The sequence below is a fragment of the Anguilla rostrata genome, chromosome 14 (assembly GCF_018555375.3).
Source record: "Anguilla rostrata isolate EN2019 chromosome 14, ASM1855537v3, whole genome shotgun sequence".
NCBI lineage: Eukaryota > Metazoa > Chordata > Actinopteri > Anguilliformes > Anguillidae > Anguilla > Anguilla rostrata.
This window is the reverse complement of record NC_057946.1, coordinates 14,639,672-14,655,708: the sequence shown is the minus strand read 5'-3', so window position 1 is coordinate 14,655,708 and position 16,037 is coordinate 14,639,672. Positions and strand designations below refer to the sequence as shown.

The 16,037-nt window shown below is 44.9% G+C and overlaps 2 protein-coding genes across 2 annotated transcripts in view; one reads left to right on the top strand and one right to left on the bottom strand.

The window, feature by feature from the left end:
* Positions 1-3,874: 3,874 nt before the first annotated feature.
* Positions 3,875-11,348, top strand: LOC135238951 (hexokinase-4-like). The gene is made up of 10 exons (XM_064307156.1): positions 3,875-4,109; positions 4,409-4,571; positions 5,163-5,317; positions 5,495-5,614; positions 6,003-6,098; positions 6,497-6,596; positions 7,167-7,350; positions 8,108-8,263; positions 8,655-8,888; positions 9,548-11,348. The coding sequence occupies exons 1-10, from the start codon at positions 4,029-4,031 to the stop codon at positions 9,693-9,695; spliced, it is 1,437 nt and encodes a 478-aa protein (XP_064163226.1). The 5' UTR covers positions 3,875-4,028; the 3' UTR covers positions 9,696-11,348.
* The window catches only part of aebp1a (AE binding protein 1a), a 24,236-nt gene continuing 19,271 nt past the window's right edge, over positions 11,073-16,037 (bottom strand). The window contains exons 14-20 of the mRNA XM_064307155.1: positions 15,783-15,906; positions 15,475-15,671; positions 15,060-15,239; positions 14,150-14,537; positions 13,228-13,367; positions 12,914-13,013; positions 11,073-12,410 (exon numbers count right to left, since the gene is read on the bottom strand). Of these exons, the coding sequence (XP_064163225.1) occupies positions 11,836-12,410; positions 12,914-13,013; positions 13,228-13,367; positions 14,150-14,537; positions 15,060-15,239; positions 15,475-15,671; positions 15,783-15,906 (1,704 nt within the window). The 3' untranslated portion in view covers positions 11,073-11,835. The remainder of the gene's footprint in view (positions 12,411-12,913; positions 13,014-13,227; positions 13,368-14,149; positions 14,538-15,059; positions 15,240-15,474; positions 15,672-15,782; positions 15,907-16,037) is intronic.

Sequence of the window (16,037 nt, the reverse complement as noted above, 5' to 3'; positions counted from 1 at the left end):
AGTGTTAATTTGTTAAAATATGGCTTCATATTTTTTTTGGCTAGATATTTTTTTTTGTACCTTTTGTAATATGTGATCCCTAAAATGTAATGTAATGGGAAGTAATGGGTTATTGAAATGTATCTGTCTGGAAAGGGTTACAAAGCAATTTCTAAGGCTCTGGGTCCAAACCAAACCAGAGAGTGAGTCATTATCTGCAAATGGAGAATACTGGGAGCAGAGTTTAATCTTCCCAGGAGTGGCCAGCCCTCCAAAATTTCTCCTAGGGCACAGCGTCAACTCCAGACAACAAATCCAGAAAGTCACAAAATATCCCAGAAGAACAGCTGAAGAACTACAGGCTTCTCTAACCACAGCTAAGACTGGGTTTAAGACTGGGCAAAAAAAAGGGACGAATGGAGGGTAGCAAGGTGGAACATCAGTGCTAAAAACGCACCTGAGTAATCCCCAAGCCTTTTGGGATAATGTGCTATGGACAGTCAAAAGTAGAAAATAATGGATATAACTCAAATTATATCTTGTAAATTGCCATTACTGAAGGAACCGTGAATTCTGCTCTGCACCAGGAAATTCTTAAGGTGAATGTCCAATCATCTGTCTATGAGTTGAAGCTAAAGTATAATTGGGTTATGCAGCAAGACAATGATCCAAAACACAAAAGCAAGTTCACATCTGAATGGCTGAAAAACAAAATTAAGGTTTGAAGTGGCCTAGTCAAAGTCCTGGCTTGAACCCAACAGCAGGTTGGTAGTCAAGAGGTATGCACTTGACTATCTATTCATGTGGGAAGGAGAAGTCCATAAAGCTGCCAGTAAATGTTTTGGAAAACAGTCTTTGGTACCTATGCTAGATTTGGGTTTTACCACATAAAAGCAACAGCAGTATGTTTGACTCACACAAATAAGCAATAATGATAATAGATCAATATTGTGTCTAAGTACTGTCAATATATCAATTTCTGCATGATAATTCAATAAAATATATAATATAGGTATAATACAATATAATTATTTGGATAATCTTTTCAAAGTGGTGGACATGTTTCAAATTGTCAACTGAAATTGTGGTTTGTTTCCTTCATTGATAACTTTGAACCTGAAAATATGATCTTTGAAAGCACTTATTACTGCAGGCAGGCAAGGTGTTAAAACAGTCTTTGTAAAATTGGGGTGGGCTCCACTAACAGCCCTGTGCCCACCCATATGTTAACATTTGCTCCACTACAGACTTTACAACACACTCATGATTTAAATCTGCTCTAAACATTGTACTTGAAGATAAACAGATGGGCCATGCCTGTGGAGCGCACTGAGCGTGCTCAGATGTGTCATGTCTGTAGAACACACTGAGCAGGCTCAGATGGGTCATGTCTGTGGGGTGTGCTGAGCTTACATATATCTGTGTAGTTATATTTGTTATATTTTATTGATGTAATATTTTAGTATGCTAGTACGCAGTATTCTGTTTGATAAGGGTGTAGTTTGCTCAAGTCTATATTTAGTCATTGCCCCCCTCACCTACTGTCATTTCAGCTGATTTGACTTTGCACAAGAGTGTCAGATCTAAATTTAGGCTTATGTTTGTACTGATAAGCTTCACCTGATACGTTGGCCTTGCCCTCTCCATGACCTGCTGTGAAATTTGTGAACTTACTGGCATCTCTGCACTTTTTGAACCTCTGACCATAAACGTCACACATTCCTTTTTTCGTTTAAATTAGCTGTTTGAACCATGAGCATAATTCCAAAGCACTGTATGCTAAAATAAGTTAAATATAAGTTATTATGTATGATGGTGATGATTATTATTATTATTATTAATAATACCCTGAATCTAATTCAGATGATACCAAAACCCACCCACCCAAATCTAAAACAACCCCTGCTAATTCTACTTTAATCAATGTTATTCTCTCGAATACTGTGCACACATAGGTATTATGTGGAGTGTTTTTTTTTTAATAATACAAGTGACCATCATCCCATTTCCTGTGACACAAAAGTTACCAAACACTGAGCCTTGAGGAGAGATTTCCACAAATAAGTCTTCCTAAATGGCATGTATTGCTGTGACTTGGGGTGGGGGGGGGGGTCTCACTTATACCTGCCCCTGAAATTTCCTTAGAATCTTTTTTCCTCTCATGTTATATCTGTAGCCATTCAACACACACCTTTCTAAAAAACTAAAGTGTTATATAGCAAAATAGTTATTGGCTTTCAGCTGAATTGCTTGACCTCATTTGAAAGAACTAAAAGGCGGGCAAGAGTCAGGCCACACATTCTGATTTGACAGCTGACTGGCTGTTGAGAAATAAATGTTCTGCCCTTATTAGAAAACAAAATCAGATTTCTATCTGAATGCCTTGTCTGAGACTGGGAGTAATCCCACCAAATCTCTGCAGCTTACACAGGACAATGTCCAGTGTTAATTGAACTCTAACTGTTTTAATTCAACACTAACATAACATTTGGTCTCAATGGGGACTAAATGTTATCGGTTCATGTTAAATTAATACTGTTAGTGTTGAATTAACACTGGATATTTAACTGTGTAGTGGCTCCAACCACTTCCTGCTGCAGCAGGTCATGTCTACCACAGATTCAGTTCCTATTACCAATAAAAAGTACTTTCAACAGTCATTTTATCTCAGAAGGGCCCATCTTTTATAAGCTTAATGAATGATGTTGATGGGCCCAAATTGTCTAAGGTTAGAAATGAGTCTGTATCAATACCACATATGGCTCACTCTGTTTCCATTGTTGGTGATGATTTTGATGAAGTCAGTGCCTCCATATTCTCCTTCTATCCCTTTACCACCAAAAATATGCATGATGCCCTGCTAAAAACAGGTGTAAAAAATCTACGGGGGCTGACTTGCTGGGTCCTGGTCTTTTAAAGATGGAGGCACCCCTAGAGGCTGAGCCTTTGAAGCAGTGTACCACTGTGCAGCCTCTTGTATAACAGGTGACCCATCACTGATTTGTGTCCTTCTGTAGGATGCCCATCCCTGTCCAGTAGAAGGGCCTAATATTGGCTTGTCTTTATACTGTATACAAAGCTCTTCAGAAACTTCCATTTTATCTCACTTGTCTTCTTCACTGGCAATTCACAAATTGCCTAGCTCAGTACCTTCCTGCATAAATAAGGATGAATTAAAATGTTATAAAATTTATTTTAACTTGATTGTAATTGAGAAATTGTTTTCCTCGTTTAATACAATACCTTTAATAATAATTATATTTATGTTCGAATTATATGTATGATGGCATCTCTTTAAATTGGAGAGAGATCTGATCTACAGTATAAAAAGTGCCATTTATGGGCATTTGTTTGCAATAATTATATTTGCTGTGATTTCAGAGTGTGTCTTTGATCTCTCTCTCTTTATTTGAGTGGCCTTAAGGATGTGCCAATGCCAGGCCAAAAATAGAAACAGTGTTTGGGACGTGGCGGGAAAGAAGTGATGAAAACTAACCAAATCTGTCATGTTTTCTAAAAATATTTTGCAACAGTGTCATTCCCCTCTGGCTAGCTTATTGGGTGATCAAGTCCAAGATATTCTAGATGATAAGGAAGAGAAATATAGTGTGTGTGTGTGTGTGTGTGTGTGTGTGTGTGTGTGCGTTTGTGTGTGAGAGAGAGAGAGAGAGAGAGATAGACTGTGTGTGTGTGTGTGTGTGTGTGTGTGTGTGAGAGAGAGAGAGAGAGAGATAGACTGTGTGTGTGTGTGTGTGTGTGTGTGTGTGTGTGAGAGAGAGAGAGAGAGAGAGAGAGATAGACTGTGTGTGTGTGTGTGTGTGTGTGTGTGTGTGTGCGAGTGCGTGTGAAAGAGAAACAGGGCATCTGGCCAGCCCCCGTCTGTGACAAATAAAAAGGACAGAACCTCTCGTGCAGTTGCACTTGCAGTCCTCACACACTCACACACACTCTCACACACACTCTTCATACATCCACTCTGTCACACACACTTTTTCTCACTCGCTCTCATTGCAGTAGAGACACTCTTACACACGCACTCATTAGTGAAGATGCCTTGTGTCACTCCTTGCCGAATGATGAAGATGAAGGGGCCCAAATCATGCAGCTCCATATTGGGGAGAATCCTCAGGGTAAGGAACTCATTTTTAAGGTCCTCTGTGATCCATTAATGCTAGAATGTCTGCTGTTTTCTTCCTGGGAGGGCAAAATGTGCTTCAGTATCTTGTTAGCATCATTAATTCACACAGATCATAGCAGAGTAGTGTGGTAGAAATATTGTGCTGTCAGTTAGCCACCGTCTGTTTGAATATGTGATGAGAAGAAAGAGAGAAATTGGATTGGTAATATATTTATCAGTAGTGCCATGGTTGCATATTCAGACAGTAGCTTTTATTTAGAGAGTTCTCTCTCTCGCTCTACCCTTCCCCAGGTAGATCAGATCCTGTCCGATTTCTGGCTTGATACGGAGGAACTAATGGAGGTGATGAGGAGGATGCAGCGGGAGATGGATCGGGGGTTGTGCGTCGTGACGCACGACCAGGCCAGCATTAAAATGTTACCCACTTACGTGTGTCTGACCGCAGATGGATCAGGTATGTGCTCCGACCTCACGCACAAATCAAGAGGTTTCATCTGGCCACCAGTTGAACCATTACAAGGGTCCCTGTAAATAAAGTAATACACGTCTTTGACAGATTAACTCCTGCATTCGAAGTCACACGAAGGGACAGTGCCAATCAATCAAAAAAAAAGTGATCATATTATTGACTTTGTATCCCATTAAAACAGCCTATCCGTTTAAAGAGAGGTCAGGTTTTTTTGAGTGTGTGAATTGGCCAAGCTGCTTGTTTCACTCCAACAAAAGAGCACTCCCATAGGCTACTGGGTTAATTTATATACTAATAGATTGTTTAATTCACCTCAAAGGTTGCTTTTCTGCTGTTTAAGTTAGGTTTCTTTGCCTGTTTGATGGAACCCCCATCTATAGACTCCACTCATATTTATATGTAAGGTGCAATAAAATTTAGAACATCAAGGGATCTTATTATAGGTCAGTGTATAGAATTGTGTATTTGCAGTTTCAGCTGCAGTCATTCTGGGTTACGGCATCTGCTAAATTATGTAATGTAATGTCATTTAATGAATGATTTTTCACTGCTCTGGTATGTATGCTTTTTTCTCAGAGGTGGGGGAGTTCCTTGCTCTGGACCTGGGAGGCACAAATTTTCGAGTGATGTTGGTGAAAGTGGTGGAGGATGAGAAGAGGGGCTGGAAGGTGGAGACCAGGCACCAGGTGTACTCCATCCCAGAGGAGGCCATGACTGGCACAGCACAAATGGTGAGAGCCGGGTCTGCCGATAGACTAACCCCAGGTTTTGATTACTTTTATATAGCTTTGTGGCTTGCATTAACCTGGTTTACATTTTCATACCCTTCATTTCTGTTTGGTTCCATCTCCCACCCCCTCCCCCTGTCACACCCTCACCTACTCTCTCTCTCTCTCTCTCTCTTCTAGCTCTTTGACTACATTGCTGAGTGCATCGCAGACTTCCTGTCGAACAATCACCTCAAGCACAAGAAGCTCCCCTTGGGGTTCACCTTCTCCTTCCCAGTCCGGCATGAGGACTTAGACAAGGTCAGAGACATATAAGACTTCAAGTGAAATTAAACATACTTGACAAAAGACAACTGTGAGGTAAATCACCAACAAGCACAGTCAAAATGGTGGAAGGGGTGCAGGGCTGCTTGACAACAGACTGCAGGCAGCAAAGCAGCTGATTGATTGTCTATTTGTTCTGTGTCACTGCTTGAGCATTGCCTTATGTGATTTCCAATGTTTATTTAAAAATCACAAAGAAACTGATATTTATTCACAAAAAGGAAGCTAGAGTCTTTAAATAAACTTTGATTGAACTGAAGTGGACTGAACTGGACTGAACTGAACTGAACTGAACTGAACTGAACTGAACTGAACTGACCTGACCTGAACTGAACTGAATTAAAATAAACTATCACTGTTCCAGGGGATCCTTCTGAACTGGACCAAAGGATTTAAGGCTGCAGGTGCTGAGGGCAACAATGTGGTCAGCCTGCTGCAGGATGCCATCAAGAGGAGAGGGGTAAGTCTGTCTGTGTGTCTGTCTTTATGTCTGTCTGTCTGCATGGAGTGCCAGCAATGTCCACCAACATGGTGAATTTACATTCTGGCTGCTGTTGCACTTCTGTGCACCTACACAAGATGTGCTCACCTCAGGTTGGTTATTATGAAATTGTGCGACACAGCCTGAGCCAATCACGACAAGCTCACGCCATGAGCGAAGGCAAAGAGCAGTTTACCTTGGGGAAAAGCAGCATTGTGCCACTGTGTTGTGATGAAATCCCCACTGCTCTAAAGACACTGGTGAATCCAGGTCCTTTTAGGGTGGGGGTGGGGAGGGGGTGTGGTCAGGTGGTGGGGGGAAGGGTCACCAGGGTGTGGGCAAAGGACAGTCTAACACGCCCAACCTGTGCTCCCCAGGATTTTGAGATGGATGTGGTTGCCATGGTGAATGACACAGTGGCCACCATGATCTCCTGCTATTACGATGACCGGAGCTGTGAGGTCGGAGTGATCGTAGGTAAGGGTCAAACTCCCTGGAGTCCCTTTATTGAGACACAGGTGCGGTGGAGCTGGTGTGTTCCTCTCTCTACCCTAATTTGGATGTTACTGTGTTAGAAAAGTCCAATTTTTTCAAGGATGGCTTTACAGATTCTCTGTAATTTTTTATCCAATCTTTCCCTGTAATTTGCCTGTAAGCCCTTCTTCTATCTCTCCTGGGAGCCATTTTCCCTGTTTATTTCTCATAGGATAATCTGTGGCTTCCTCAGATTGTCTCATTCAGGCTACAGTGCTCACTTTCTGCATTTCCTGGTACACTACTCACTTTTTTTCACGCTCTGTCTCTTACTTTCTGCAACCTCAGCAGCCCCAGATGTCTCTCTGTTTTAGAAGACATGAAAGGGGATTTGTGTACATGCCAAGACAAGGAGTAGCCTTTCACTGTTTGTATTAATACCTGAATATGTTACAATGAATTAATTTGCCCTGCCCCCACTGGTGAGTGACTACATGTAGAGTCAGTTTCATGCCGAATATGGGGTTGGTTTCTCTCTCTCAGTGTTTCTCTCTCTCTCTCTCCTTCCCTCAGGTACAGGCTGTAATGCCTGCTACATGGAGGAGATGGGGAGGGTGGAGCTGGTGGAGGGAGAGGAGGGCCGCATGTGCGTGAACACAGAGTGGGGGGCCTTCGGGGCCAACGGCGAGCTGGAGGATTTCCGTCTGGAGTACGACCGCAGGGTGGACAAGACGTCGCTCAACCCCGGCCAGCAGCTGTGAGTCATGCCCTGACACAGCCCGACACACCTCCAGTCACCCCCCAAACGCCCCCACTCCCCGCACATTTCCCGCAAGTGCCCCCGCACTCCCCCCTCTGGCCCTGACTGATTTGCCTTAATCATTTAGGCTAAGCACCCTTTTTTTGTTTTTCTGTGATCTGTTGAAAGAGATGACACAGATAAACACCCTTTTATGCCTAAACACTGCTCTCAATGACTCATATTTACTGTACAAACACTGTAGGTAAAGTAGAGAGCACAAATATTGACGTGCCTGAGAGCGACCCGTCGTCCCCTAAGCTGGGAAGTGACGAAGCGCTCATCTGACAGACCCCGCGCTGACGTAGTCCACCGCGGCTCTTGCGTGGTATCCGGGCAACCCCCTTGTTTTACCGCACCCCCCTGTCACCAGAGGCATAAAGCGGCCATCAATCTGGGGCAGGGAGGCGAGGATCATCATTAGCACGCAGCGCGGGCTAATGCATGTTTACCGTGGCACTGCTGTGCCTCTCGGCAAAGCATACTGCATGCTTCCTCTCACACCCACCCTCCCCCCCATACCACTGTGCCCCTTTAGAGGTTCATGATTCATGATTGTGCATATTGGTTAATAACAGGTTTTTTGTTTTTTTTTTAAACTACAAGGGATCTAAAAGAGGATCTTTGCTTGCATTAAAAATGCCTGCCAGATGCAGATTTGCATGAGGAATCTAAACCCCTCCCCTCTGTCCCACCCCCTGCCCCTCTTTCACAGCTATGAGAAGCTGATAAGTGGGAAGTACATGGGGGAGCTGGTGCGTGTGGTGCTGATGAAGCTGGTGAGCCAGGGCCTGCTGTTCCGTGGCCGGGCCTCTGAGCAGCTGAAGACCAGGGGCAGCTTCGAGACCCACTTCGTGTCTCAGATAGAGAGGTGAGGATGGGCTCTTTCCACCCTGTTGGGCTGCGGGTGGGAGGCAAGTTCACTCTTCTTCATTCTCATAAGTGTGTTCTGCCTTTGCAGTCACCTCCCCATTCCATTTAAAGTGTTCATGAAGCCACGAGATAATGTGATGTAATGGTCAAAAACACCATTACCAAATGATTCCTCTAGTGGGCAGTATAGACACTGTTGCTTTCAGGTTAAAAAAAAACGAAATACTGTATCAAATAGGCTAAAATATCAACAGAACAGTGCAGGCAAAATATTTATTTCCTTAGATTTTGTCATATATAAAAATATTTCGTTCTCAAATTTTTAACAAGCGTTCCGCTTAAATTTGGCTGTTTTGCTGACTAACCTCTCTCTCCCTCTCTCTCCGTAGTGACACAGGGGACAGACAGCAGATCTGTAAAGTCCTGTCCAGGCTGGGCCTGTCGGCCTCGGAGCTGGACTGCGACATCGTTCGGCTGGCCTGCGAGAGCGTCTCCACGCGAGCCGCCCGATTGTGTGGGGCGGGCCTCGCCAGCATCATCAACCGCATGCGGGAGCGCCGCGGCCAGGAGAAGCTCAAGATCGCCGTCGGCGTCGACGGCTCCGTCTACAAACTGCACCCATGGTGAGGGGGAGGAGGGCACCGGATGGAGGAGAGGACAGGGACTAGTACGCTGAGTGTACAATCCATCAGCACACCTATACTGTCTCTGATGGGCAGCTCCTTGTGTAGCCAAGTTATAAAAATGACAAGTATAAAAAAGCAAGAATCAAAAACCACATGAAAACATGGAAACACTCTAATAAGGATTTCTAAACGGTTACACAATAGATGAAGTTAGAGCACAGATAAACTAGAAGATGGCACTCAGTGGAACTCATACACTATGCAATTGTCAAAAAAGACAAGCAGAGTTAGCAGACTAAATACATAACCCCCATCTACTCTGCGACAGTACTGTGTCAAGGCTGGCCTTTAATGTCCAAACGGTCTCTTCTGCACTCTTCTGCCTGCCTGATTGTTATTGAAAGGTTAAAACTGTTGAGAAGTAATTCCAATGCTAGCCTTGCCAGCAGGTTATTTGGGAACCCATATTTTTCCCCAAAATTGTTTGTGTCGTACTAAATGACCTTTGTGCCATGTTTAACACAATGGGGGACTTGACCAAATTTCAATAGCTTCACTGTTATGGTGCACTGATAGGATTTTAGTATCTGAGATCTGTTACAAAAATGTGGTTCTCTGTCTCCTGATGGTTCTCTGATCTCGATTTTCCTTCTTAGTTTCCAAGAAAAATTCCATAAAGCAGTCCGTGAACTGGCACCGTCCTGTGACATTTCCTTCGTCCAATCAGAAGAAGGAAGTGGACGGGGAGCAGCGCTGATATCCGCGGGGGTCTGCAAGACGGTAGCTTGCATACTCAACAAGTGAAGGAGTGTGGCTCAGCCTTCAACCACGAGGGTGCGGTTCACTCGCTGTGTAATGGGACTCGGGCTTCTCTTGCCAAGAAAGGGCACTTCTTTAGCCTTATTGACAGCATTCTTATGTATTCCAGAAAGGAATCCAAAATGGTTAAGGAATGATTTGGCACACTGAGAACACGGGAGGACTAGAACATGCAAAGAGCTGTCAAACAGGAGCTAGCAGACTCCGCCAAATCTATTCTCTTCTGCGGTACTGCATGCTTCAGCACATTGATGCCTTGTGTTTTTTATTGCATTGCGTATCTGAGTGAGCGGTTACTGCTTATTTATCACAGCGTTACAACTTTACAAAAATCAAGACTTGCTGTTAAACGGTTGTTTTAGTGGGGCAGATAATCCTGTGATGTGTTGAAAAAAGATATTCAAGGCACAAGCCACACTTTCACAATGCCCAATTAATCAAAGCACACAAGCACATTCTTCTGGAATAGGTTTTTAGTGAATTCCAAGCTGTTCCTTTAGTGTGCATTCTTTCTGCATTCGAATGCCCCCACATTCACCCCACACCCACCATTTTCCCCCAAGTATTGGAACAAATAAATGTCATTGTAGGACCTATTTTCTCCCATTTTGTATGCCCAGTTTGTGTGTTTTTACTCCTCATCCCTGCAACCTCTGTCAGTTCAGAAGAGTGCAAGCGAGCACAGCCTCACCTCCAAAACACAATGTCAAGTCTGCTTCTTTTCACTTCGCATTCCCCCCAGAACACTATGCTTGGCTTGTGCAGGCAGACTGCATGCACCAAACTGACCAGAGTCAGTTAGACATCCTGTCAACGGAAAAGTTTTCTTCTCTTTTTTATAAGCACTTATCACAAAGATGTAAGAATGTTGTTTCTACATGATACTGAGGGAGTTTTATGATTTATCCTTCATTAATTAGGGCCCACCTTGTCAGAGTGTTTAGTGTGGCATCCTGATGTGCATGTTTTTGTGTCAGTCTGTGCATGACCATCTCATCTGTCCCTAATCTGTACCAGCCAGAGACTTCTGCCTCAGAAGCTGTTTGAATCTTTCAGACCATAAGAGCTTTCTATAGCTATTTGTCTAGTCTGTCTCAGTGAGGTCATCTGCATTTAATGTGCAATGCAGGGATCTCAAACTCTAATTCAGGACAGCCGCAGTGTCTACTGGTCTTTGGTGTGTTTCAGGGCATAAGTGCTTAAGTCATTGATTGGCTGAAGAGTTCACATGTGTTGTTTCCGAAGCCTGAATTGACTGTTGATTGAAAGGAAACCACAAAATCATGCAGACATTGCAGCCCCCCAGGACTGGAGTTTGAGATCCCTGGTGTAATATGAATTTCAGACTTAACCAAAAGCACATAAAGCAAAACAAGCCTTTATTCAATCAATTATGAAATTCCTCTCCCAGAACTTTCACAATTTTTTTATTGTAACCAATCTGTGACTGCAGAGAAACAAGTGTTAGGGTGTTCTTTTTGAGATGTCTGTCCTTGTTAGTTTTTGCTAACAATACAGCAAGAAAAAAGGGTAAATAAAATAAATGACTGCTTTTCTATTTATTAAAATAACACATCTATTGTTGTCTTTTGTAGCATTTCCTGCCTAAAGAAATACAACAAAAAAGAAATCTGAAGATGAGTGATGCATTTCCACTTAAATGAGAGATTTTTTGTTTATTTGTTTGTTTGCACTGCTATGAGTTTACTAGTAAATTAAAAAATTTCAAATGGGATTTTCAAATTTATTTCAAGAGTTCCTCTTTATCTGTTTCCAGGCCAGTCTCCTGCGATCAGCTCTGCTGTGTTTGTGTGTAAGAACTACATTCATTGATTAGGCCTCTGTTAAACTCCTTTAAAAGTCCGCTTCCCTTATATCCTTCAGAGGCGGACTTTTGCCTCCGTCTAAAACCGCCGGAAGTACATGACCGCTATTCTGCGCAGCAGAAAGAGAGTTGCACCTATGAGCTCTTTAAAGGGACTTTGTGCTCGCATGTGTGTGGACAGACAGGAAAAGGGTTGTATTTAGCTCAAAGATGTGGATGCAGGACACCTTACAAGACTTTTCAGGTGGCCATTTTGAGACTCACTGATCTATGTGAATGCGTGCTGTTTTACTAGAGAACCTAGTCATAATCCTCTAAGTTGATCTCAAAGTTGTATTCTTGCGTGGGTTCTGCTTCAGTGAGGGTGTCCTCCACGGGGAACCAGGAATCATACCAGGAGGTGGTGATTTCAGGCAGTGGTTCGGGTGTGGTGGTGGGGAGGGGTGTGGTGGTGGTGGTCATCGTAGTGATGGTGGTCGTGGGTGGAGTCGTGGTGAGGTTGGCTCTCAGCCGCTGCTGCCGAAGACGCATGATTCTCAGGCGGCGAAGCCGGGCCTGGCGGGGACTGAGCCCGCTTCCGACTGTCCTGACCCCGTTGCCGTTAGCCTTGCCGTTACCGTTTCCTGTGCTGGTGCTGGTGCTGGTGCTTCCGTCGCCATGGTTCTGGGGATTCACTAGGATCGGTTTCTTCCCGCTGATAGCCATGATCTGCCGTATCCGGTCCCAGTTAGACCTGGTCAGGGAGAAGCTGCAGGGCGTGGCCCCTGCCTCGTAGCCCACCATGCACAGCCGGGTCTGGGGCATGTAGCCCTCTGCCCGCACCGTCACCCGGTACTCCCCAGGGTTCAGCAGACGCCAGTAATCCCCTGCAGCAGCTGTGGAGCAGAAAGACAATTCAACCTCGCTGCCTAAACAGTGAGCACATCCCCCTTCCTTATCTGTACCCCTCAGTAACCAACCGGGTATCACCACACCAAAACCATGTGCGTGTCCTTACCAGCATCCTCCGTTACACAAGCAGCATTGCGACGTGACTAAGGCCACATGTTTAGGGCCGCTAGATGGCTCCCTCGGTTAAGGGACCATGCTGTGGTGCATGGATGAGCCTCACAATCTCAGATCGAATTTGGACCGTGCCATTGCTGACTGTGGCCGGTAGCTCTATAGCAATTGTGTTACCCAGGGTATGGGAAGGTTCAGTTGGTTAGCAGTCCTTGTTCATCACTATCTAGTGACCCCTGCTGCTTAATTGAGGGTGCCTGTGGACAACAATGTTAAAACTGCACATGAAAGGTCTTCTTATGAAGAACATAGAGACCTCTGATGCCAAAATGTATGGCAGCAGGCGCTGATAGAGAGCCAACCAGGGGTTACTCACCTGTTTTGACGTCATGCCTGATCCCTTCCACAGCCACAGTGGCGTTGGCAATGGGGTTCCCATCAATGTCCTTCACCACACCTTTGATCCCACGATGCACCTGGCAGAGGAAGTGAGACCTCATGATGAGCCATGAGCACCAACAAAATACATCTTTCACACAACCTGGTGCATGCATATCTATTTCCTTTTGTTCATATGATTATGGAGATCATACTGTGCTTGTGTAAAAACTAAGTGGATATTTAAATTTGAAGCTGTTCCAGGGCCAGGGGCTTGTGGGTAAGAATCTGCTAATGTCCTTTCCCTCTCACCTGCTCTATGAAGCCTAGCAGGGCCTCCCGGTTGTTCTCCCACTCCAGTGCCAGCTCACTCTCGTGCGGGAACTTGTCACAGCCGACAAAGATGGACAGCTCGAAGCAGTTGGTGTGCAGGTAACTGAAGTCATTCATGCCTGCAGGATAATGACACAGTTTAGATTTTTGGAGCAACAGCTTGTCAAGTCATTCATTAGCCCAGGGGTGTCCAATCTTGCACAAAAAGGCCAGTGTGGGTGCAGGTTTTGTGTGCTAGCCCAGTATCATCACACCCGACTCAACTAAATAACTATTAATTAACTATCGTGATCTTCAATCAAAAACGTTATAAGTATAATCATGTGTCTTAGTGCTTGACTAAAACAAAAACCTGAACCCACACTGGTCCTTTTCAGACAATACTAGACACCCCTGCACTAGACCATTGAGGTGATCAAACCCAGGACTGAATCAACCAGGGGTGGGCAACTCCAGTCCTTTAGGCCTAGTGTGTATGCAGATTTTTTCCCCAATAATTTCCCTGGCTCAGGTAGCTAACTAGCTGTATACATCAATGCTAGTTTAATGTAAGTACACAAGAACAGTCAAGCAGCCATTCATAAGCTAATATACAAATTTAGCTAAAATGCCAGAATGTCAAACGTAGACATCAGCCAGAAATCCACAAACAGGTAAGGCCCTCCTTGCCCAATCTAAATGATATGCCAATGTGAAAAATAGCCTGTTCTCAAATTTTATGCATTAGCTGGACTAGCCACCCAGACCAGTGTGTTAGCAGGACTAGCCACCCAAATCAGTGTATTAACAGGGTTTGCCACCAAAGTCTTTCCAGTGTATTAGCTAAGATTCAACCCCAAAAGCAGTCTATTAGCCACCTAGGAGCCTCCCAGCCTATCGATTCTGCTCTGTCTGAACTCACTGCCCACAACAGGCTTCCAACTGGCACGGTTGATGATGCCCTGGCCGCCAGTGATGTCATCAGTGTGGCAGGCTCCACGGTAGGTCTCGGTCATGGTGAGGTGGCTGAAGGCGTAGGACGTGGCCAGCCAGCGGAACATGGCCTCATCAGGCGTCTCCCGCAGCTCGCCCTGGTTTTGCCACTGGATCCGTGCCCACGTCTCCTCGTTTAATTCATACTCCTCCTGGCGGCCCCGGCGCCGCCCCCCCCGGGTGTCCACCACGGCCCTAGGTGGACGCTGCATGTCAAAGGGGTATGCCACCACCTTCTCCCCCCCCTGCAAGTTGGCCCCAAGGACAAAGGGGTTCCTCTCCATCCAGGTAATGATGGCTCTGGTCTCAACAGCAACCTGTGACACATACACAGAGACACACACTAGCACACGCACACAAAACTAAATTCCCTGTCTAAGTATATTACATGCATGCATGCGTTTTAATGTACTGCTCAATGATTTAAATACTTTGCCTAAATTTTCAGCCAATGGAAATTACAGCTTGCTCATTTCTCTGAAAACAGAATACTAAACAAATATTTAGTTGTCTGGCCATGAAATATATTCCATAGCAGCTGAATGGAAACTGGTTTTGAAATAGACCTGTGAATAATTAGTTGGACTGAATCATTGTGAAAAGCACCCAGAAAATGTTGTGTGAAGAGATGCTGAGCCATGTGGTCTATGGGTCTATTTTCAAGACTTAAAGAAAAGTCCCTTTCATGACACAGTCATTTTGGGCAGCGCTGAACAAACAATTCTCCCTAACACCGACCCTGTATCTGCTGACACAACTCTATACCAGACCAATGGAGCATTGTATAGAAAGCCTAAATGCATCCAAGGTCCATCTCACCCCTCTGTGGGCTGACTCACCGAGCTGTTTAGTGACAGGAAGTTCTCTGGGATGGGAATGTGGTGATTGGGGACAATGCGTGGCACCCAGCCTCTGTCCTCTGCCCCCCAAAGGATGCTGTTGAGGTCAGGAAAGTTCTGGAAGATGTCGTATCCTTCTTCTGTCCAGTGGCCTAAGGCCCAGTTCCCCAATTCAGAACCCTAGTGGACATAAAAGGTTTTATAACCCATAACTCACACAAAGACAAATACACATACTGTATATACATACATGGATGCTCTTACACAAAAATGCACAGATACATAATATACAACAAAAGTATGTACCATAAAAAACACCGAAATGTGCAGAAGTATATGGATATACACATGCTCACAAATATAGCCATGCATCACTCAGTGATTTTGTATAAACAGACAGGACAGGCTCCCTGACCATCTCGTAGGCCAGCTCGTAGGCGTCAGGGTTGAGCGAGGGAACCAGGTGGATGCGCACTCCGTTCACCAGGCGGCGCACTCTGGGATTGCCGTCCTTGTACTCCTTACACAGGAACTGCATGAGCAACAACAGCAGCTCCCGCCCCAAGGCCTCGTTCCCATGGAGACCGGCTGTGTAGCGGAACTCAGGCTCGCCTGTCGGAGAGAGAAACGTCGCTCAGAAGCCGCCTGAGGTTAACTGAAACAGGAGTGAAGGTCAGCGATGGTCTGAATGGGCTGACGACACAATGTTTTCACAACAGCCACCTGTCTCATGCTCTCCTGGGTTGTCAGAGATTTCCATGGCATAGATCTTCAGCCCCTGGAAGCTCTTGCCAATGTTGTAAATTCTGGTGATGTTGGGACACTCCTCGTTGATCACTTTCATCAGCTGGGGTGTCCAGACATGGAAGGTGAAGGTTAGTGCAGTCCCGCTTGTGACTCAGAATTTCAGCCATAACTAGACCCATTATTCATACTGGGCAAGTACAAAAGCCAGCCCTTCTGAGACAAGATTGGACA